At 35.7% G+C, this 24,206-nt stretch overlaps 1 protein-coding gene across 1 annotated transcript; it reads right to left on the bottom strand.

The window, feature by feature from the left end:
* Positions 1-19,687: 19,687 nt before the first annotated feature.
* LOC123698156 lies at positions 19,688-22,646 on the bottom strand. The gene is made up of 3 exons (XM_045644756.1): positions 22,356-22,646; positions 20,951-21,110; positions 19,688-20,677 (listed from the first exon to the last, which is right to left on the bottom strand). Exons 1-3 carry the CDS (start codon positions 22,585-22,587, stop codon positions 20,233-20,235), a joined length of 837 nt encoding a protein of 278 aa, XP_045500712.1. The 5' UTR covers positions 22,588-22,646; the 3' UTR covers positions 19,688-20,232.
* Between the last annotated feature and the right edge of the window lie 1,560 nt (positions 22,647-24,206).

Below are 24,206 nucleotides of genomic sequence, written 5' to 3'. Positions count from 1 at the left end.
TACTATGCGCTCATAATATGGCTACTTCAAATATTGCTTCACTAAAAATAAATTGTGAGTTAAAATATTTCTTGATTGGTGTTTCATCTATTATATTTCATTAGGTTTGATCAATGAGATATACGTTTCATTCGAATGTTTGCGGTGTTTTGCGGCAATTTATGAAATTATTTGGGAGCTTAGTTATAAAAAAATTAGCATTAATTCCAAAATAAAATCGCAGATTCCCCCACACACATGACACAGGAAATGTAAGCTCGTCTCATTTCCCTGCCACAGCAGCGCGGACGGGACGCAACGACTCAACAACACGAAATTATCTCTCTTCGTTATTTACATTCCATTAAATTCGCGCTGTTAAATAATTCATGAACGTCAGGACTCAGTAACTACAGCTCAATTTCCTTGAGTACTTGCGGCTTAATTCCACAGCTATAAAACGTATATCTGCGAAACGTTCGCCGCCGCCCGCTCCGCCGTGACTCCGCCACTCGCAACTCGTAACTTGTAATGCAAACTGACACACTGCGCTCTACTCACTTCTACTTTTTGTTTGTTTGTGACATAAACAGCAAAACGTCACAATATATGCCATTAATCATCCGATGATATACTTTCTCATTTCTGCAACATATTAGATAACATTTTTATTCCTTTGTTTTGTTTCTACTCATAGATTGACTCGCATGACAGATTAAAATAATAAAGCCACTTGAAATATATTATTATCAGCAAAAATGTACTATAATTACCATTTCTTCTAACTATTTCAAACCCTACGACGTGTAAAATACATTATACACATTAAACGTCAATGCAGTGTTACTAAAGGTATTACAAACATAAAGTAGGCAGTTGAACCATGAAAGATCATAAATGAACACATCAGCATTATCTAAGGCTTCGGCTGCAAAGCAAACATAGCGCAGCGACGTGCTCCTGAAATGAACTTTTCTTTTATAAACCTTCCCAACGTAACAAAACGTAATGGGATTCCATTTTCCAGCCCGAAGTATGTCGCTTTAATCCACTTAGGGCACTACTCACAGCTTAGGGTAAGGGCGCACCTTGCAGCTAATGAAGAATTATGTCTATTTACTGAATTATAATGTAATTCAGTAACTAGAACAACTATTGTGTACCTATTTAATATTTCATTGAACAACAATGAATGATATACATTGTACACAGTACACTGTACAATGGACGTGTTGGCAATATGAAAAAATAATATCTATTAATAATTTCAACACATTTATCTCATAATTTTTTTATTATCATTCGTGTCCCTTCTGGGAAAACCTTCCTTTCTTTCTTCATAAAACCCTTTCTATTGTGGACAGTTATGTAACAAATTTTCCTCGAATTATCGTATACATATATGTATAAAATTTGCAAAAAGTGTAGAATCTAGATGTGCGAGCACCCTAACAACTGCGTCGCCACGCAGTCTGACCGCGAGACAAACACACACTCGCAACTCTTTACATAACTGCATTATCCGCAGTAATATGATCGACATGTCCCTTGGAACTAAAGCTAATAGCATAAAATACGACACTATTATTCAGAACAAATTTTGTTACTTAGTAACTGGGCAAAATTCATTTCTGCTAAGTGTGCTACTATTTTTATTAGCATCTCCCACTACTTACGTAAATTGATTATTTTTAGGAAACTCTAATCTAACACTCGTGATACCAATACAAAAATTTATTTGGGTTAAGCGATTGCGTTTTTAGCACGGTTTTTAGACACTGCCATAATATATGTACAAACATAATATGTAAGCATTATAGGTACTCTTTATGAAGCACCAATTTAAATTTAGAATAAAAATTAGCGCTACATACTAGATATAAGATACTACGTTCGTTTTATAGCACTATAATATAGAATATATTCACACAAACAAACAGAAAGGCTTGTGAACTCAATATCATGGAAACATGAAACGAATCATCAAAGGTGCACAGCGCTCTGCACTCTGCAGTCCAGACATATCAGCACGCATGACCACACTGCACACTGCACACGACCCGCTATTTAAACTCATTCAGACATACATACTTCTGGTATATTAATGTTGTATGTAATCAAGCAACATTGAATTTGAATGCTAGTTATAAATTGTGTTTACGAGTCTTAGGCTAGCCGCACACACGCAATATTATTGATCAATATTATTGTTGACTATATTGAACAATATAATGGTACCGCACATTATACAATATTATTGCCAATTTTTCGTAATTGAAAACGACTCATTCATCCGCAGCATCTCGATCAGTGTGCACTGTTTTCAAAATGGATAAAAAGAAAAAGGCTATTGCATTGATTGTTTTATTGACTTTATTCAGTAAAACGAGGCATTCAAAAAAAAAAGATGGATACAAAAGTGGATGATGAAAAAACCTCAACTAAACCATTTAAAAATGTCATAAATGTTCTTTTTCATTGGCAGCTATACTTCCTTGAGTATTTTCTAGTGTCCGTCTGCCCTGAAATCTTAATCTCAACTAAAATATTGACGCACACTCTGCACACGACAATATTATTGTCAATTTCCCTGCCTCCCCCCGATATTGACGAAAATATTTCAAGATTTCCGGAAATCCACAATAATATTGATCAATACATCAATATGGATAGCAAACGATCAATATTATTGACAATACGTAAATTATTGACAATATTATTGCGTGTGTGCGGCTAGCCTTAGTAAAATCAGAAAAAAAGTAGGTATAGAAACAGATTTATTTCCTTAAAATAGGTAACAACAAAAACGTATAATAATAGAAATAATAAACAATATAACGAAATAAATTACACAATAAAAAACAATATAAAACAAATTGTATAATAAAACATACAATGACAATAGTATTATGTTTTAAAATAAGAATTGCCATGTCATAATAATATAATATGCTACAGCCGTGAAAAAGCTCTGAGTCAGCATAACTTGAGTCAAATGACCTACAACGCTCTTAAATTTGCTAGTACTTACTCAGGATGTAAATAAAAAGCAGATATAATTCAATATCAAAGAACAACGTTTTATCTAAAATAATTTGTAAATTACAATTCTTGACCTACAAAAACCACCGAGCTTTATAACTACGTCATATTCTCTACAATAATTTTACCATTTCTTTGTCAACTATGATTATAAATCTACGCTATTATTATGTAAATTTATCGCAATATTCAATAAAATCCAATCATTTTCCGCAAACGAACAACTAATGGCTTAATTAAATATTCAAAAATGATTTGAAACCGCGCCGCGTAATCACAAATCGGTCGGAACTCGGAACAGGCGCGTTTCCGGGTTAATGTATATTTAGAGGCTGTTAGCGCAGATTGGGAAGGCTTCGCCGGAAATCGGCCATATTTACACGGTTAATGAGTGCCGTGGAGGAAATGGAGACATTCGACAAATTGCTATGCGGCCGTTACATGTTTATAAACACATTATAATGCTTAATTTGTGTGTGATGGTAATGTGAGGGCGTGCTCCGAGCCGGTAGCGCACCGGTAGGTCGCGCTCACCACGAAGTGTTCTGAAAAATTGACATCTTTAAATATAGTGTGCGTCGTTTTATTTGCTTTTCTTTGACTTGTTTAGTCTACTGTTTTCAGAGTGAATTTAAATGCCTTCACTGATCCATCTATTATTATAGACGAAGACAATAGAGTTGGTACTACAACAACAATCATATTAAATGTTTACTCTCACTTTTCCTTGTCAATTGTCATTGTCGTGTTTTATTGTTTCATATATCGTCATTGTTATCTCCTAGCTCAAAAAGGCGGCGCGGCGGGCCGCGGGATATTTTGTTAATAATATTGTATGAACATACAATATTGAATTAAATGTGCTTTTTTTTAATGCTACTTCGTTTTTGAAATGTAGAAAATACTCCTACAACTAATTTATCCTATTATAATTATTATAGCATCAACAATGATACAGATTCATTAAATGTTACCAAAACGAATAACAAAAATGATTAACTGGATCCTCCTCCAACAGTTCAACTACTATAATTGCAAGATACACTACACTCCTAACTTGTCTTACCGTACAAGTTGTACCAAATGCGTCCATATCTTTGTCCCCAACCGATAGGCCCACCATTGCACAGAGAGCATATCGATCCAACTGTAGTTGCCTCAATAAACAAAAATCGACAGAGCCATTTGCGCACAGACCCATTGTTCTACACACACACACATGCACACACACAGGCACACGTACGCACACACACGCAGCCTTTGTTCGCAACCGCATTGGACGGTAATTGACTTCCACAAGCCGACTACCGAAATATATTTTATATTTCTGTTATTCCGTGGTTTGGTAATTATATTTCCAACTTTTTGGATAAATGAAATGATGTTTGTATTCTCTTTGAACTTTTGTAATCGGATGATGTAACTGTTGTAATAATATATTACAATTATTACAAATCTTACCTACTACATACCTATGCGACTTTAGAAATTTTTTGATACAAAGAACAAAAAGCTCTGCCATGGCTTGAGGAAGCTGGCGTTATTGGTAATTGGCATATGTCTTTGGGCATATAAGCATGATGTGAAGAGAATTTAAATAGAAATTAGATTCACAAAAATCGAACTATATTTTTAGTTATACACAACACAATATCAGACTAACTCTCGTTTATAAAATAATATATTCTAATGCTACAATAGTCATTGTAAAACGTAATAAAGAGTCAAGTACCCACTTAAACTTGTACAATTTACTTCTTTTGTCTATTAAACAGTCCTCGAATATTCCTTCCATTAATTTTGCTCGTCGAGAGTTATTAATATAGTGAAATGAGCCCTTTAGCCGTGAACTAGGCGCTTCTTTGTTTGCGTCTCCCCTGTTTCGCTAATTTGATGGCTCCCTCGCTCGGAGGTGTTATTTTAAAACCTGTTGTATGCACACATGTCACTCACAGGACGTGTTGTATTGCTAAATATGGCGCTGGGGTCCTTCCGAGCTTGTTAAATATAGAGCTACTGTGCTAAAACTCCCCTTGTGCCAGCGTTCGTTATATATAGGCACCTATTCTTGCCAAATCATCAAAAACTTTAAGTGAATTGAAACTTGATGCCGAAAGAAATTGTACACGGAATATTGTAAGTATTACTCGCTTAGTTAAATGTTGGAAGTTGTTAATTAGTTTAATAACCGTGTAGGGGAAGAAATACTCTGTTCATTTTCCAGAGAAAACTTCAACCACTATAACTTGTAATTAACCGCACTATGTACAATCGTTTTATATTCAATAGTTTGCTATTTATTTACAACCGATAACTCATTATTTTACTTTGACTAAGTATATTATTATAATAATAGAACCGAAACTAATCATCAAATTCTTTATTATCCAGATATCCCAGAATCTCTAAAAATCAAGTAAATTTAAGAAGGTATTTTTATAATTAAAATGATTTCGCTGAAAGTTTTGATTAAAATGTGTTCGCTCCATAATTACAGAGATTGTCAGTGAGTGTTAATCAAGTAGAGTTATAAAACCACTTATACATAGTCAATTATCTAATCGAAAACTAAATAAGGAGATAATTTAATGCAATTTCCCAATGAATCCCATATATTCAAATGTTTCCTTTTCCGTACCCACACGTAAGGCTCATTACCACGTAGCGCCTCAGCAGCCGCGGGCGCGCTCCTCGTTAGCCGCAGCCTAATGCGACCATTCGTCTGCAGTCCATGCCGTTACTGCTGGCCATTTATTCCATTCGACCTCTAATGCCCTTTTCGTTGACTTGATTAAATCCTGCTAATGGAGGAAGGTATTGACTGACATGCAAAAGTTAGACATTTTTTCAGGCAACAAATTTTGTAACAAAATTCCGCAGAGTTTTGCAGCTAAATTCAGTTTTATACAAAATCTAAGCCCTGATTCCATATATCGTTCCAAATTCCGAATCAGACATTTATGTAGAAGTAGAGCATGCCCTGGCGGCTGGCAGAATTGCAGAAATTTTTAGCCACAGCATGCTGGAGAAGTTAGCATTCTCACACTAAATAGGTACTTTATATTATGTGCTATTTCATGATTGTAATCACCGACGGCTCGAATCCTTCAACATCCCGTTATTCTTGTTAGTTGTATTTAAAATTTGAATGAATGAATGAAATTTCCCATTTCGAATACTCTGAAGTCTGAACGAATCTACGTGAATTCTCGCAGCTGACAGACCTACAAATAAGTAGGTAAACTCTTGGAATTGGATCCTCCATCATCGCTCAATGATGGAGGTAACGATTGCCTGCTTTCTTCGTAGTATTTATAGAAAAAACATCAACACGACAGAATTCAAAAACTTAAATTTTTTTTATCATAATTTTCATTTGTAATTACGTAATTATTATCATTCTTCTCCAACAACTTGCCAACAACGATAATGTAGATAGAGTACCTACTTTTCAAGGATCTATCTATCATATAACTGTTTAATTTTAGCTTGTAAAGAGCTAAAGATAATAAAGAGCTCTCCGCTAAAACAGGAATAGATTCATTTTACCTTTCAGGTTATATTAAAACAGGTTCACCTCCCGTTTACCATTAAAAATAAATGATAATGTATCTGAAAATAGTTGAATATGAGCACTAATTGTGGATGGGTGTTGGCATTATCGAGCTGATGACGGCGCCTGCGCGGTGCCGAGGCTGGTTTAATCCGCTGCCTAGTTGCTAGCCTGCTGCCTGATGCCTGCTACATACCTAGCCTTGTTACTTACATCAGCTATTACGCTATCGCCTCTTTAAATAACATCATTAAAATATACTTTTAGCCCTGCTAGATAAATATTCTCAGTTAATGTTATACTAAGTGGCAATGTTTTTTACCTATACTAAATTAGGTATTTGGAGAATTCTCCGAAAATAATTAAGCCAAATCACAAAGAGAGCTCATTTACAATACGACTCTCTATTAATTAAATCTATTTTAGGTTTCTACGTTTTTATACTTATTAATTTTCATTGCTCAACATTATTGCTTGTGAGTTATTCTCTGTTATTTAGGTAATGCTTAAATAAATAAGATAAACAAAACTGCACATCTTATCCATAGAAACAACCATAACAGAAATGATGGGACTAAAAAAGCTTCTTCGTATTAGGTATTCTTTTAAAACTGTTAACTAATTTATTCTCCAGGAAATAAGTGGCCATTAGTTTAATGTCCAATAATAACATCGCTATTACATACCGCTAAAATTTTACGAAACTTCTAAAAAAGCGACGTAAAAGTGTCATTATCACATAAATGTTTAGGGAGCTTAAATGTGAGTATACAATGATCAGCTTTCCTCACGGAGGAGTGCACGGGAGGCTTCGAATCTGCATTTTTAATGACCGTGAATGACAGGGTGTTGTGAATTATAGCTCACTGGATTGGCAAATATTCTGTAGCGCTAAAGAGCGGTAAATACAGGTAAGTAGTCGAAATTAAAAACTGTGTTGTAGATTAATTTGCGTTACTATGCGCTCATAATATGGCTACTTCAAATATTGCTTCACTAAAAATAAATTGTGAGTTAAAATATTTCTTGATTGGTGTTTCATCTATTATATTTCATTAGGTTTGATCAATGAGATATACGTTTCATTCGAATGTTTGCGGTGTTTTGCGGCAATTTATGAAATTATTTGGGAGCTTAGTTATAAAAAAATTAGCATTAATTCCAAAATAAAATCGCAGATTCCCCCACACACATGACACAGGAAATGTAAGCTCGTCTCATTTCCCTGCCACAGCAGCGCGGACGGGACGCAACGACTCAACAACACGAAATTATCTCTCTTCGTTATTTACATTCCATTAAATTCGCGCTGTTAAATAATTCATGAACGTCAGGACTCAGTAACTACAGCTCAATTTCCTTGAGTACTTGCGGCTTAATTCCACAGCTATAAAACGTATATCTGCGAAACGTTCGCCGCCGCCCGCTCCGCCGTGACTCCGCCACTCGCAACTCGTAACTTGTAATGCAAACTGACACACTGCGCTCTACTCACTTCTACTTTTTGTTTGTTTGTGACATAAACAGCAAAACGTCACAATATATGCCATTAATCATCCGATGATATACTTTCTCATTTCTGCAACATATTAGATAACATTTTTATTCCTTTGTTTTGTTTCTACTCATAGATTGACTCGCATGACAGATTAAAATAATAAAGCCACTTGAAATATATTATTATCAGCAAAAATGTACTATAATTACCATTTCTTCTAACTATTTCAAACCCTACGACGTGTAAAATACATTATACACATTAAACGTCAATGCAGTGTTACTAAAGGTATTACAAACATAAAGTAGGCAGTTGAACCATGAAAGATCAAATTGCTATGCGGCCGTTACATGTTTATAAACACATTATAATGCTTAATTTGTGTGTGATGGTAATGTGAGGGCGTGCTCCGAGCCGGTAGCGCACCGGTAGGTCGCGCTCACCACGAAGTGTTCTGAAAAATTGACATCTTTAAATATAGTGTGCGTCGTTTTATTTGCTTTTCTTTGACTTGTTTAGTCTACTGTTTTCAGAGTGAATTTAAATGCCTTCACTGATCCATCTATTATTATAGACGAAGACAATAGAGTTGGTACTACAACAACAATCATATTAAATGTTTACTCTCACTTTTCCTTGTCAATTGTCATTGTCGTGTTTTATTGTTTCATATATCGTCATTGTTATCTCCTAGCTCAAAAAGGCGGCGCGGCGGGCCGCGGGATATTTTGTTAATAATATTGTATGAACATACAATATTGAATTAAATGTGCTTTTTTTTAATGCTACTTCGTTTTTGAAATGTAGAAAATACTCCTACAACTAATTTATCCTATTATAATTATTATAGCATCAACAATGATACAGATTCATTAAATGTTACCAAAACGAATAACAAAAATGATTAACTGGATCCTCCTCCAACAGTTCAACTACTATAATTGCAAGATACACTACACTCCTAACTTGTCTTACCGTACAAGTTGTACCAAATGCGTCCATATCTTTGTCCCCAACCGATAGGCCCACCATTGCACAGAGAGCATATCGATCCAACTGTAGTTGCCTCAATAAACAAAAATCGACAGAGCCATTTGCGCACAGACCCATTGTTCTACACACACACACATGCACACACACAGGCACACGTACGCACACACACGCAGCCTTTGTTCGCAACCGCATTGGACGGTAATTGACTTCCACAAGCCGACTACCGAAATATATTTTATATTTCTGTTATTCCGTGGTTTGGTAATTATATTTCCAACTTTTTGGATAAATGAAATGATGTTTGTATTCTCTTTGAACTTTTGTAATCGGATGATGTAACTGTTGTAATAATATATTACAATTATTACAAATCTTACCTACTACATACCTATGCGACTTTAGAAATTTTTTGATACAAAGAACAAAAAGCTCTGCCATGGCTTGAGGAAGCTGGCGTTATTGGTAATTGGCATATGTCTTTGGGCATATAAGCATGATGTGAAGAGAATTTAAATAGAAATTAGATTCACAAAAATCGAACTATATTTTTAGTTATACACAACACAATATCAGACTAACTCTCGTTTATAAAATAATATATTCTAATGCTACAATAGTCATTGTAAAACGTAATAAAGAGTCAAGTACCCACTTAAACTTGTACAATTTACTTCTTTTGTCTATTAAACAGTCCTCGAATATTCCTTCCATTAATTTTGCTCGTCGAGAGTTATTAATATAGTGAAATGAGCCCTTTAGCCGTGAACTAGGCGCTTCTTTGTTTGCGTCTCCCCTGTTTCGCTAATTTGATGGCTCCCTCGCTCGGAGGTGTTATTTTAAAACCTGTTGTATGCACACATGTCACTCACAGGACGTGTTGTATTGCTAAATATGGCGCTGGGGTCCTTCCGAGCTTGTTAAATATAGAGCTACTGTGCTAAAACTCCCCTTGTGCCAGCGTTCGTTATATATAGGCACCTATTCTTGCCAAATCATCAAAAACTTTAAGTGAATTGAAACTTGATGCCGAAAGAAATTGTACACGGAATATTGTAAGTATTACTCGCTTAGTTAAATGTTGGAAGTTGTTAATTAGTTTAATAACCGTGTAGGGGAAGAAATACTCTGTTCATTTTCCAGAGAAAACTTCAACCACTATAACTTGTAATTAACCGCACTATGTACAATCGTTTTATATTCAATAGTTTGCTATTTATTTACAACCGATAACTCATTATTTTACTTTGACTAAGTATATTATTATAATAATAGAACCGAAACTAATCATCAAATTCTTTATTATCCAGATATCCCAGAATCTCTAAAAATCAAGTAAATTTAAGAAGGTATTTTTATAATTAAAATGATTTCGCTGAAAGTTTTGATTAAAATGTGTTCGCTCCATAATTACAGAGATTGTCAGTGAGGAGTAGCACTGAGTAGCACGCCCCGGCGCCGCTCGTCATCTCGACGTAATGGCGCGGGCATAATGACGCTTCCCAGTTCCCTTCCGCGCTGCCGGCTGCCGGCTGCCACGGATATGGTACATTTTATTAAACTTTTGAAGAATAGATAAGAATTTTTCCTTAAAATATTATGATCACAATGTTCACTTGCTCCGACAAATTACAGAATTCCGTGCCGAAACTTCTCTGTAGAAACTGCTTGTACGGGTGTTAAATAATTATTTACAATTATAGCAGTACAAAAGTGCTTCCAAATGAAGTCTTTAGTCAAGTAAATGAGCGTTTCAACTAAAATTATTCGGGTCCAAAGAGCTTCCAAATCAGGGTATTATGTAAGAGCAAAAGACACATAAACCTCGTGTTAATTCCGGATTTACAGTAAAATAGAGGATTTCGAGTATTGTCACGTTAAATCAGCGTTTACAAGTTTTTTTTCTTACCGTTTAAACCTTCCCTGGAATACGACAATCATTTCAAAACCAAAACCTGCTATAGATATCGGTCCAGCCATTCTCGAGTTTTTGCGAGTATCACGAACAGCATTTGATTTTTATACATATAGAACAAGATAGAGTAGACTAAAGTTTTGGCTAAACAAAGTGAACAATCCCCATACACACGGCCTAACACCAATACCTAAAAATATAGTGAATGTTTAATGCTGGAAGCTGTCCTTTTAGGAAGGGACTCGGGAAAAACATCAATAGTACAAGATACGTGTTCAAAAAAGATCCACATAAAGCACGTACAGATATCAATCGACATCACATCTCCATAACAACCAGGGCCTGATGAAATTCAGAGATAGCAAGTTCCCGACGTGACGCGAATCCGGACCGACTGTGTTTTGTTTTATTCAGAGCCCTTATTGACCACTCACTGTTTGTACCCGCTTCAGACGCTCCAAGGGATTTGGCGAATGCAGTTTACGATATTTGAAAGGTTTCCTTTCGTCGAATCATTCATAAGAAGGAAATAGGAAATATACAGGTGGTTCTATCAGTATATTTTGTACATGTTGTACATATTTTGATGGAATTGGACAGTGATGTTTTAAAAACTAGAACTTTTTTGTGTACAAATAATCGTAACTAACCTATTATAAAGAATCTTTCAAATTATTTCAGTAAAGGACACACTGTACCTATCCACGTAAAATGTAAAATGTAGCGATTGTAATGCAGAGCTTTCTGTAAAATGTAGCGATGAATTCCGTCTCAAATTCAAATCTTGCTTAAATTTGGGTAAAATGTAACATATCTTATATTCAAGTTTAAATTCGCCAAAAATCATCACTCGGCAGTTGTTTTATCGATTAAAGGTATTCAAATTTCAATTAGACAATATCCTTTATTCATTCAGTTGTTTTATTAATACCTTTAATTAGACAACTAAAGGCAGATCCTGTTTTTATTTTCCGGTTATAGGACACTACAGTCGTTGTTACCAAGCCATAATATGCGGGTAACAGCGATATGATAATAGCCAACGGCTGTATCTATGCAGTGGAGCAGCCGTGTACCGTGTACATAACAAGCAGTAGCTTACATCTGTTGATGTGATGACGTTTCGGTTCGCCGAGTCACCTTGCACCCCCGCCCCGGGCTTCACCCCCTCCCCCGCATACCCCACTGTAGGGTTGCCCTCGCTTAAGTGATAACGTAAGTGTTATCATTTCATTTATATTTTCAGAATAATGAAAGAATGTATTCTCTGTATAATACCTAATTATATAAATCTTAATTTTATTACCTAAGTATAAAACGTATGATGTAAAAATATATGTAAAAATATCATGATAAAGAAATGAAAATTCATTTATAGTACAGTACCTATATTGTTAAATGATGTTATTTTTATTTATCCAATTTATTCACTGTTACCAACCAAACAAAAGAGCATAGTGCATACCCTATATGCAGCCCCTCCCGTTCCCACCCCCTCCCCGTGAGCCCACAGCGAGGCTCCCCCCCTCCCCCCGCTGCACCGCTGCACTGTTGCCATGCGAACCCTTCCGTGGAGTGACCTCATTTGGGTGTAATTACAATCTACCTTTTGATTCGCGTTCAACAATGAAATCTGAAAAATGGCTTTCAGTATTTTTCGTTGTGCATTTGACCTGTAAAGCTAATTTATTATAAAATGTGAATTATAAGTTTTCTCTTTGTGTTATGAACTATCTATAATATCTCACTACAGGTACACGTGAGGTACACCACAAAAGGATTCAGTATTTTAATTAGTCAACACACAGCCTCTACATCGAATAGGTACTAGTTGCAATCAAAAGACTATACAACTTCAAAAACCCGAATAAAATCTTGCTCTACAGAATGAACGTTTAATTCCGTTCATTGCTGCTCCGAATTAAATTTAAACACAATCAAAACGATCTCCATAAAATTGTTAGTAGAATGAAAACGGGTGAGGCCGTCATTATGAGCTCGTAACTGTAACGGGCCTGCAGTAAACGCGGCGCTAACCCGCTTTAGGCCCGACCAGTCGTGCGGACACGGGACAAGCGGCCATTGGATACGTTTGAATCGACAGCTTCACTTATTGGAAATATCTTCCTTCCAGTCATGAGTGAAACTCATCCGCTAATTGATTCAATATTGTGCAAAGATAGTTTATTTATAGTAAACTAGCTTTCTAACCGCGGCTTCGCCCGCGCAGTCACAGAAAAACCCGCATAGTTCCCGTTACCGTGGGATTTCCGGGATAAAACCTATGCTTTGTCCCGGGGTAAAAAGTACCCTATGTCCTTTCTCGGGTATCAAAATATCTCTATACCAAATTTCATGCAAATTGGTTCGGTAGTTAAGGCGTGATTGAGTAACAGACAGACAGACAGAGTTACTTTCGCATTTATAATATTACTAGCTGTGCCCGCGACTTCGTCCGCGTGGAATAGCGACTGCATAGTAGTTACTACTTTACATACAATTATTTAGTAAACACGTACTACCATAAACAATTCATAGAATTGTTAATAGAATTTATTACTAATCTAAGCTAAAAAACTTACGTACTTTCCGGAAATCCGGGGCATTTTCCGGGGATATCCGGAAAATGCCTGTAAAATATCTGGGAAATCCCCCGGAAAATGTGTGAAAATGTCCGGGAAATACCCGGAAAATATCCGGAAAATGCGTGAAAATGTTCGGGAAAAGCGTGGAAAATGCCTGAAAAATCTCCGGAAAATGCCAGGGAAATGTCTGGAAAATATCCGGAAAAAGCGTGGAAAATGCCTGAAAAATCCCCGGATAATGCCTGAGAGATGCCCAGAAAATGCCCGGAAAATATTCAAAAAATGCGTGAAAATGTCCGGAAAAGGCGTGGAAAATGCCTGGAAAATTCCCGGAAAATGTCAGGGAAATGTCTGGAATATGACTGGGAAATGCCTGAGAAATATATGGAAAATATCCGGAAAATGCATGAAAATGTCCGGAAAATGCGTAAAAATGTCCGGGAAAAGCGTGGAAAGTGCCTGGAAAATCTCCGGAAAATGTCTGGGAAATGTCTGGAAAATATCCGGAAAAAGCGTGGAAAATGCCTGGAAAATGCCTGGAAAATCCCCGGAAAATGCGTGAAAATATCCGGAAAATGCGTGAAATGGTCCGGAAAAGGCGTGGAAAATGCCTGGAAAATCCCCGGAAAATGCGTGAGGAATTGCCCGGAAAATGCCCGGAAAATATCCGGAAAAAGCGTGGAAAAGGCCACTTCAAATTTGCGAAGTAATTAAAGCAGACAACCAAAAAAAGAAAAAGAAAGCTAAAATCTTTCATATTAAATGTTTATGGGATATTCATATTTCATATGTACTTAATGTAAGGGTTTAAAGATATTTTTTTTGATATTTCTCGATTTATTTAAAAAAAAATGATTGCGGCCATTATTAGGTTAAGTACTTTCGATATCAGTTTAAAGTTTTTTGTTATCTGTAATACTTACAAAAAAAATCGCCTGTGCACACTGAACGAACACCTTGTACATGAATGCCTTAGCAAATGTTCGCCGTGATTATTTAAATGATCATAATTTTTTTATTAATGAACCAATTGACATGAATTAAACACTAAATGACAAAAAAAAAATTAACTACAGTTTTGGGTTCGGGATCAATTTAATAATTACACCTGCTAATATTTTTTTACATATTTTCATTGTATAAAATCGTAACATAACTTCCTTTATGTATTGTTCTATTAACACATAGATAATATCTTCCCAAGGTACTAAATTTTAATAAAAAAGTTGTTTTTGTTATTTATATCTAAAAAAGAGTAGTTATATTAGACAGAAATAAACATAAAATTTTTATAAGTTTTATGGAAGCTGAATGTAATGCAAATGGGCAAATATAAAAGTAAAATTAGGTATTTAAAATAAATAAATGATACAACTACCAATTACAGAAAAACTTCTTTTTCGGTTGAAAATTGCTGGATCATGAGTATAATTCTTTATCTCTTACCTTGGGCAGTCTGGAAGAGATCGCTAGTAAGCGATAAGACCGCCTTATGTACATACCGTGTTAATCCATTTGGTATGATTTTAAATATTTTACTTGGTGTGGTACGTATATTAAATTGATAAATTATATGTACTCTGATCCCAGTACTATCTGTACCGCGAAAGCCATAACGATAATAAAACAATCAGATAACAGTAAAGCACGAATAAAAATCATACTTGTACAGTAGTTGTGAGTGCAATATTTACGTTTCAAAATAACATTTTTTTTGGTACTAAAACGTAGGTAGATTCTCACGCACGCACGCTGATACGTGGTTGGCTGCCCCTTTTCTCATTCCCGAAAAATATCCTCTAAAATTACCCAAGATTCTTCCAATGATTGTACCATACGTTGGAAATTAACTTTAGTCAACAATTGACCACGCGCCAGGATACTTATTTCTACTACATCCTCACGCAAATCGTTAATTTTTTATGAACATTGAATCTGTAAATAAAAAAAATGAAAAGATTACTTTACCATACTTTATTAAAAAGCTACTAACAAATAAAATTCTATCAAGAACTTAAGTGACCTTCTTTGGGCGTATTGTTAGTAAAAAAGTTATACATAAAAATAAAATTTAATCATTTTCTTATTTTGTCGTAACTTCAATTCTAATTAAAAACATGAGTCTAACTATATAATTAATTATGTATAAAGAATAAATATAAAAGCTACAACTTACCTTTTGTGGGAACGCAAGAAGGATTTTTTAAAATGTCACAATTAACTGTTAATGGTGTCTTGTTTGACATCAAATAATAAACATCTACCCTCACTTGTAAAATTTTATTATTATATTCACATAAAATATAAGCACCTGAAGTGGACTCTGGGAAGACATGGGTTAAAAAGTTAAATAAATAAGTACAATTAAAAACCCCACCAACATCATATTATTTAATTTTTAATTATAAATTTGCAAGAAGCGTTAAATATGTAAATTGATTTGATTTTAATGAAGTCTCATAGATGGCGCTGTTTCAAATTTGTCTTTATACTACTAAGATTCATTAAACTGTTTCTCTGCCAAAATTACGTAAATGACGTAGTTTTTATAGTGTAAAGCTAGATAATAGCGTGGCTTACCCAAAAACAACATTTAAACATGAGTCTTTAGATTGTACGCTGTGTAATAACGGAATACCTACGTTAGAAAAATAAAGGTTCACAGCTCCTCCCCCGGAGGTGATAGCATGATAATGTGTATATAAAAGCCTCACCCGACCTGTTAGTAATAATCATGCAAAATTTGAAGTCAATCTATGCGGTACTTTTCGAGATTAGCTCGGACAAATATACAGACAAACAGACAAACAGACAAACCGACAAACAGACAAACAGACAAAAATTCTAAAAACTATGTTTTTGGCTTCTATATCGATTATTGATCATGGATTATGTATTCTTTTAAAAAAATATTCAATGTACAGTTTTGACTTTACTACGATTTTATTATATGTATAGAAGTATGGACTTGAATGGCAAGCAAAATCATCTGTTAACGGAGACAACGATGTTATGTTGTTATGTTTATGTTAAGCATACATTAAATTTAACCAGTTAATACCCTGCAGTGAGATTCAATTGATATATGAAATATTAATAATATTATAGTGTAATAAACATAACTTTTATGATATCTCGCAGATATTAGGCACGTAATGACATAGTCTCGTCACGTAATATTCTTAATCTATCCTGAACATTAACGGCCTGGTGCTAAAACATTTATAGTGACATAATATTGTTGATTCCTCGACGTTTCGGCAGGAATTCGCAATTAGAAGCAGGTAGCTAGTTGTAGTCACGCCGTCAAGTCAGTCGTAACAGTTATTGCCCGGCCCTCAGCCCTCAGCCCTCAGGCCTCAGAGCTCAATAAGTTTGCGCGTTCACTTTACGAGCGCTGTAAATGAACAGAATCCGCATCGTAATTACAGCATCTTTACAGCTTCAGGTGGCGTTACGAGCTCGGAGCTACTCCCTTCCTGAGCTGCAGCAACTGTGTAGGGGACGCATTAATTATAAAAGTAACAAGCAGTTACTACCTGTAGTCTTGCAAATTAAACTAGAAATATTTAATTTAGATGATAATTGAAACCTTTATTCCCGCTTGTGCTCCGCATACTAAAGCTACACCTAGAGCTCCAACTCCATAACGTTAAAAAAACATGAACTCTCTCCGAATCTACATACTGCGCAGTGAAAGCGAAACACATTTGATTTATCGAAGCAACCTGCAAACCTTCAACTATTATATCAACACCTTATATTTAAAAAGGAACCTTATGTCCCGTCACATGAGCCGAGAATCGCGTGCGCTTTCTTCCAAATCATGGTAAGCAGTATTTCGCCTGAATAAGTGAGTTTGGGGACCCCCGGGACAGAAGGGTCCCTCGACAATAGATTCTTTAAACAGGTCGAATGACGTCACGTTTCAATTTATTCGACAAACGATGGCTCCGCTAAAGATATCACTGAGACACGCTGATAACGAACACCTATTGCAACTCACAATATTCCTGACTTTCAATCAGGGTCGGTCATGCTGACGATCTAGATTGTTAGAGAAAGCAAATATCCAAGTCTATATTATATTTCTTATGATACTGATGATACATTTTATAGAAACTGAAAATGAAATTAAACCAAAAAATAGGGATTTTCGAATATATTCATGAATTCGTCTTTATTAAATAGGAAACAATTGAACAGGCTGGTTGTTTTCTTTCCACTACAATAAAGTTACACATTATTCGCTTAGTCAACACACTTTTTTATTAGCAATGACCGCTTTCTTGGTACAGTGATAACTGACCGAGTGAGACCCCTGTAGTAGTTCATAAAAAGTGTCCCCCTAATAAATTTCTAAAGGCTGATCTATCAACGATTTATTGTTTCAACGTTAATCTTATAAACACTTTTATGTAAAATATAAGTAGTTTGGTATATTAGTATAACAACCACATTCCGTATGTAGGTACCTAAAGCCTACATAATATATGTCTATTTTGCCATAATATATAATGTGTACAATATAATATTACGGAAGTGTGAAGTGTCGCTCCACAAACACCACGGCACACTTCCTTCCACATGACAAATCGAGTTTTAGTGCAGTGTCCACTCAGGAGAAATGCGGTAGGCTGGATTTATCGTATACATTTAACTTTTTTATCATAAGATGTATTAGAAAAGAAATATTCACCAGCTTTTGCTTTATTCAGGTGTAATAATTATGAAAACTTAGTCTCTCAAGATATAATAAAGTCTATCGTCAATTTAAATTGACTTTATGATGAATATTTTGCATTTATGGAATGCTCTACAGCTCTATCACAAGTTTTATGTAGGTATTTATCTGTTTACAAAGTACATGTTTGGATATTTTGAAGCTACTATACTACAGCTACAGGTGTCTAATACAGGGTGTAATCGTTAAGTGTGCACAGGCAATTTTTCCGTAAGTATTACAGATAACAAAAAACTTTAAACTGATATCGAACTGATATCGAATGCCTGGAAAATGCTCGGAAAATGTGTGAAAATGTCCGGAAAAAGCGTGGAAAATTCCACTTCAAATTTGCGAAGTAATTAAAGCAGAAATCCAAAAAAAGAAAATGAAAGCTGAAATCTTTCATATTAAATGTATATGGGATATTCATATTTTATACTTAATGTATGGGAGGGTTTAAAGATATTTTTTTTGATATTTCTCGATTTATTTTTAAAAATTTATTGCGGCCATTTTACTCATTAGGTTAAGTACTTTCGATATCAGTTTAAAGATTTTTGTTATCTGTAATACTTACGGAAAAATTGCCTGTGCACACTTAACGATTACACCCTGTATATGCTGTGAAGAACATCTTTAAAAACAGAATCAAAACCACAACTATACTTACGAATCAATGGCAATACGATAAATACAATATTATGTAGTATGTACAGAAATCTCGATAAATACTATTCGACGTAATGCTAAGGGCGCCGGGCGCGGTTCCGTCGCCCAGCTGCGCCCTCAGCCGCTGAGTGCGGTCCGTGTCAACACTCGATGTGACGTCACAGCTCTGCTACCTGCCTGATAAAGTGCTGTGTAACCAAGGCTCATGTACAGAAGTTTATTTTCTTTAGCACAAATAAACAGGAGTTTTCTAGGAAATATATTTATTTTATATGTTTATTTTATACACTGAATATTTTGAGTTAATTTCTCAGATTTATAATAATTTATAAAGGAAAACAATTTCTTGAAATATGGTATTTTTTATCAGCTGGTTCATTCGCTGTAAGTTATGAAGAAGATAATTTATTTGTTTCATTATTTTATACATAGTTAATGTGAACTTGTCATTTCACTATCCTTAATTCGGTAAAATTTCATGAATTACTTAAATACTTGTTAAATGTTTTCTTATTTGAGTTATTTGGATCAAAGATTAATTTTATTTTTTGTATAAAGTAAATAGCTAAAAATATTCTTATTGTCAAGTTTCGGAAACAGGGGAAACAGTACTGCTAATGCCATCTAGTGAGGGAGTGCATAGTCATAGAATGAAGTTGCATTACTTTATTTGTTGCAGAATAAAAGGTTTTCGTAAATATTTTTGTTATGTAAAATAAAAAAGGCAGACTATTCATACAAAATTATTTATTACTAGTTAACAAATTTAGTAATACTCTCTATTATGTCTACATACATTATATATATCACATTGAGCGTCGATGTTAACAGCATTATACACCATTTTATATTCAGTCACACAACAGTTAAATATTCCCTTATAAAATTAAGGAAATATACAAACAAATTTACAACCTCAATATAAATGTTATAGTAATTATTAAACCCTTTTTATACTGACTGGAATTCTCCAAAATAAGAATCAAACAAAACGCTTCCAACTAGTCTATCATAGAGCGAATTATAATTATTGAAAACTAAATACCCAAAACAGTTAAAATTATATTTTAGATTGTGTTTTTCTGTTAAATATAAACTGAAAAAATAAAATGATGGAATTATACACATTATAGATATCTAGATCCGTCGCTTAAAGGATCATCAACATATTTCTTTAAATTTAAAAAAAAATATTGTCTTAAATTGTACTGTCGTATTTGCGACACATTTAATATTTGTACAAATACTTCCACAAGTTCACAATCATTGTCACTATCAAGGTATCACTGCACCGAGGTTCCCGAGCACCTCCAAGCTCGACTCCGGCTCGTCCTCACTGCACACGTTGGAGTTCGACAAGTTGAGGGCATCGTGCTGCTCAAACCTATTTCTGTTCTGTTCTTCCTCGTCCAGCAACTCGTGGAGGTAGGTGAGGCACTGCCGCTTGAAGAGCCGCTTCTTGGAGGCGGACAGCTCCTGGTAGTCGTTGTAGATGCCCCGGAAGAACTGGAAGTAGGAGGAGTTCTCGTCGGGCGCGAAGTTGTGCGAACCGGAGCTGTCCTCGCTGGGCGCCGGGTGGTCGAAGGACAGCGCGGCCGAGTTGAGCGGGAACCACGGGTTCGCTATGAACGGCTTCACGTCCAACGAGTCGGAATTCTGCGACTCCCCGACGTCCATTTCCAGGAATGAACTCGCAAACGTTGGGTATGGAGCTGACCGCCTATATGACAAAAAATTACAATTATAATTTCAAATATTGTAATTGATTAAACATAACACAATGGAGTAATGTGGCCTATTATAGAACATAATATTCAGAGATCTCGATAAAATAATTAAAATATCACATAAATTAAAAAAAAAAATAACTAATTCAAGGCCATCTTAATCGAATATAGAACATATATTTTTAATCATTCCTTAAACTTACTACTTCTATTCATAATTGTAGAATGTTCTACGTCCCCAAACATAAAAGTAATGTGCAACTCACGTGTCGGTGGCCATGTGCTCGCGCAGGAACTCCAGGTCGTCAGCCAGGTACCACTTGGAGACCATGCGGCCCTTGCTGGTGCAGGCACCGTGCATCTCGTTGCGCAGGTGCCGCGAGTACGAGTTGCGGATGTGCGACCACTTGCGCCGAACGTCCGCTACTGTACCACCATACAAATGTTACAATCATCACCATTATCATCATAATCGTCGTCATCATCACCACCACCACCCTCATAAACATCATCAAAATCCATCACCACTACCATCATCACCATTATCGACATCTCAACTATCACCAGCTTCATCATCACAATCATCATTATATCAATCGCCTACTATTTATAAATTTGTTTTATAATATTACGTGTAGAGCGTGTAGAACAGATGGAAACATAAAAGGAATCCATTTAAATAAATTATTTAAGAATAAATTAATGTTCTTTTATCTTTTCATACTCATCAAGATTGATTATCTTACAAAGAGAGAAACATTTCAAACACATCATAAATACCTACTTACTCAGCCGAGCCTATTAAAAACATTAATTTGGTTGTATTTAACCCAACTCCTACTAACTAGTCCTCATTATCAGTTTCACTTGACATAACAATAAATATTCACAAATATTTCTAACTATAACCTTACAATATTCGCTCTAACGACTACCTAGCTGTGCCCCGACTATTTCCATTGTTATAGCAGACGTTTATAAAATTAGTAGTTAGGTGTAAATAATATTCAATTTATTCATCTATACTAATATTATAAAGAGAAAATATTTGTATGTATGTATGTATGATTTTCACGCATAAACTACTGGACCGCCTACTTACTAATTCGAAATAAATAGATTCAATAGAGTTTTTTTAATACGGCATATTATTTAAAATATTATTTTTTATTATTTAAAATTATATATATTATTATTTAAAATTGCATACATCTATCATGAATGGATTGTTTAACCAGCAAATATGTACATTGCGTGAAAATGATAAGTCCTTATCAGTAAAAATATAATTTCTTTATCTACTTGTAAGATAACAATATCGCGGCTGTTATACAACAACAGCTAAAAATAACGAATACTATTGCATTAACACAAGGCCGTCCACCCATCGCCTTATAATTTATAAAACATTAATTCGATACATTAACTTTTACAACTACGTACACGGCATTTCAAATCATAGTATAAGTTTAATAAAATACATTACATCAAACGGCAAATTAGAAATGCATTACTCTTTGCTAAGAAGTAAATTGCCCTAATTGATCCGACAATTGACTTCATTAGTTTCATATTCAATAAAATAGAGCGCCCGCAAACAGCGAACAGTGAGCGCAATGTTAGTAGCGAGTTCGCGAGGCGACAGCACAGTGTGTTGAGCCGAGAGCGTACCGGTCCACCCCATCTCGTGAGCGACCTCGTCCCACAGGCGCTTGACTTGCGTGTAGTAGCTCGCCACGGGCATGTTGTTGCGCGCGTACAGCAGCCGGCGGTCGCGCACCAGCCGGATGAGCCGCCGGTCGTCCGCCTGCCCCGAGTCCACCATGCGCCCCACCTCGCTCTTCGCCGTCGCCATCAGGTCCTCGCGCACCGCCAGCTTTTCCTTCTTGCACTTTTTCATCATCGAACTAGATTTAAGACCCCGAAACGGCGATATAAATAACGGACACGTCACGACGCACCGAGAGCGCGGCGCCAAACACGTCAACGCGCAGAGCGTCACACAGACACGCGCAGCGAGAAGCGAGCGAGCGGCCGTCCCGCTCGCACTCGTAGCGGCGCGGCGGGTGCGAGCGGGTCGGCCTGCGAAACACGTGAAAAAGCAAGAGCGCAGACGCCCTGTCCGGCAGAGGCCGCACTTTTATAAATTCCACATGGTCGGGTATCGATTCGCGCCGCTCGCTCGGAGCTCGTCCGTGCTGTGCTTTCCTAGTTTTGTTTGCTTCTAATTCCCATTAATTTCAATACGATGTATTATTAAAACGAGCACATCTTGTTTAAACAATTTACATAACTACTTTAAACGCACTGGTACAACATCAGATAATCAAATATATAATATTATGTAATATGTCTACTGTGGCCTACTTTCAATACGAATTTCAGATAGCAAGAAAATAGATAAATATAACAAAATAAGTATTATGTGTAAGGTAGACTACTTCATCAGCTTAATGACACGATTTGTTTAAATCGATTTTCTGCTTTAACTTTATATATTTATTTATTAAAATTACAAGAACCGTAGAATATAAGAATATTACTATAAATGAACCGAGAACCGACTTGTCGTTGATCAAAGACCAACGTGAAGGTCCAGATTACATTTTAATTAGAAATATTTTTATGACTCTCTCTTGATTTTGTGCTCTTTAAAAACAATACTTTCAGTAGAACAATAGACGTATAATTTTAATAAAAACAAACAAAGGGAAATAAACTGGTATTAAATATATGGTGAAGGACGTCGAGGAAAGCCTAGGGTTTAGCGGCAATTCTTTTTTACGATCTATCTCGTGCGCCGTAAAGTGTAGCAATGAGCAATGAGCCGCCTCTCGTCCCGGGCTCCGAGCCACACACCCTGGGACCCGGGCCCCGAAATTCCTACACATTCTATACGATTAAAAAGCTATTCCTAAAAATATAATCATAGTAAATAAAAGATAATTTAGTTAAGTTATAAATAATATTTTTCTTCTATTTATCGCTCGTGTTGTTCATAATTTTATGTAAAACAACTTTGAGTAAGTCGCACTCGTGATATATATAATATAATATGTAATATAAGCGATAAGACCGATCAATGTATTACGCCTCACTGCACATAATCTCTACAATATAATTAAGTTTGTAATGCTATTAAAACAGAAGATAAGTTTTGTACTTATATTGTTAAGGGTGGAAGTTAGACAAACAATGAATAAACTTTAACAATGTTATTATTGAATTAGTGTGAGGCGACCCGCAACGAGGAGCCGACAAAAGGTCTGAGCCCATTGTTGTGGCAGCGCGGCCTGTCTGGCTGTCTGTCTGCCCGTCGCCCGTCGCCTGTCGCCTGTCAGCTCGCTCTCTGCAACTAGACTTTTGTCGAAATAGGCTGAAAATAACAGCGCATTCGGTCGGCTAATAGTTGAAGGTATTCGTTGTCGGAAGTTCGAGGTTATTGTCGAGCTAGCGTTTGTAACTGCTGCCTTTCTTTGTGGTGCCATTTCATGTTCTGCTATTGTCTTTTCTTATAATATG

This window comes from Colias croceus, chromosome 15 (assembly GCF_905220415.1).
Source record: "Colias croceus chromosome 15, ilColCroc2.1".
NCBI classification, from domain to species: domain Eukaryota; kingdom Metazoa; phylum Arthropoda; class Insecta; order Lepidoptera; family Pieridae; genus Colias; species Colias croceus.
This window is presented reverse-complemented; position numbering and strand designations above follow the sequence as displayed.

What these genes read in the sequence shown, in the direction of transcription:
- LOC123698156 (XM_045644756.1), bottom strand. Translation starts at nt 22,587, where the DNA reads ATGATGAAAAAGTGCAAGAAGGAAAAGCTGGCGGTGCGCGAGGACCTG. An exon ending in TCACGAGATGGGGTGGACCG is followed by an intron (nt 21,111 to 22,355) that starts GTACGCTCTCGG and finishes ATGGTGGTACAG; the next exon opens with TAGCGGACGTTCGGCGCAAG. An exon ending in GAGCACATGGCCACCGACAC is followed by an intron (nt 20,678 to 20,950) that starts GTGAGTTGCACA and finishes TTTGTCATATAG; the next exon opens with GCGGTCAGCTCCATACCCAA.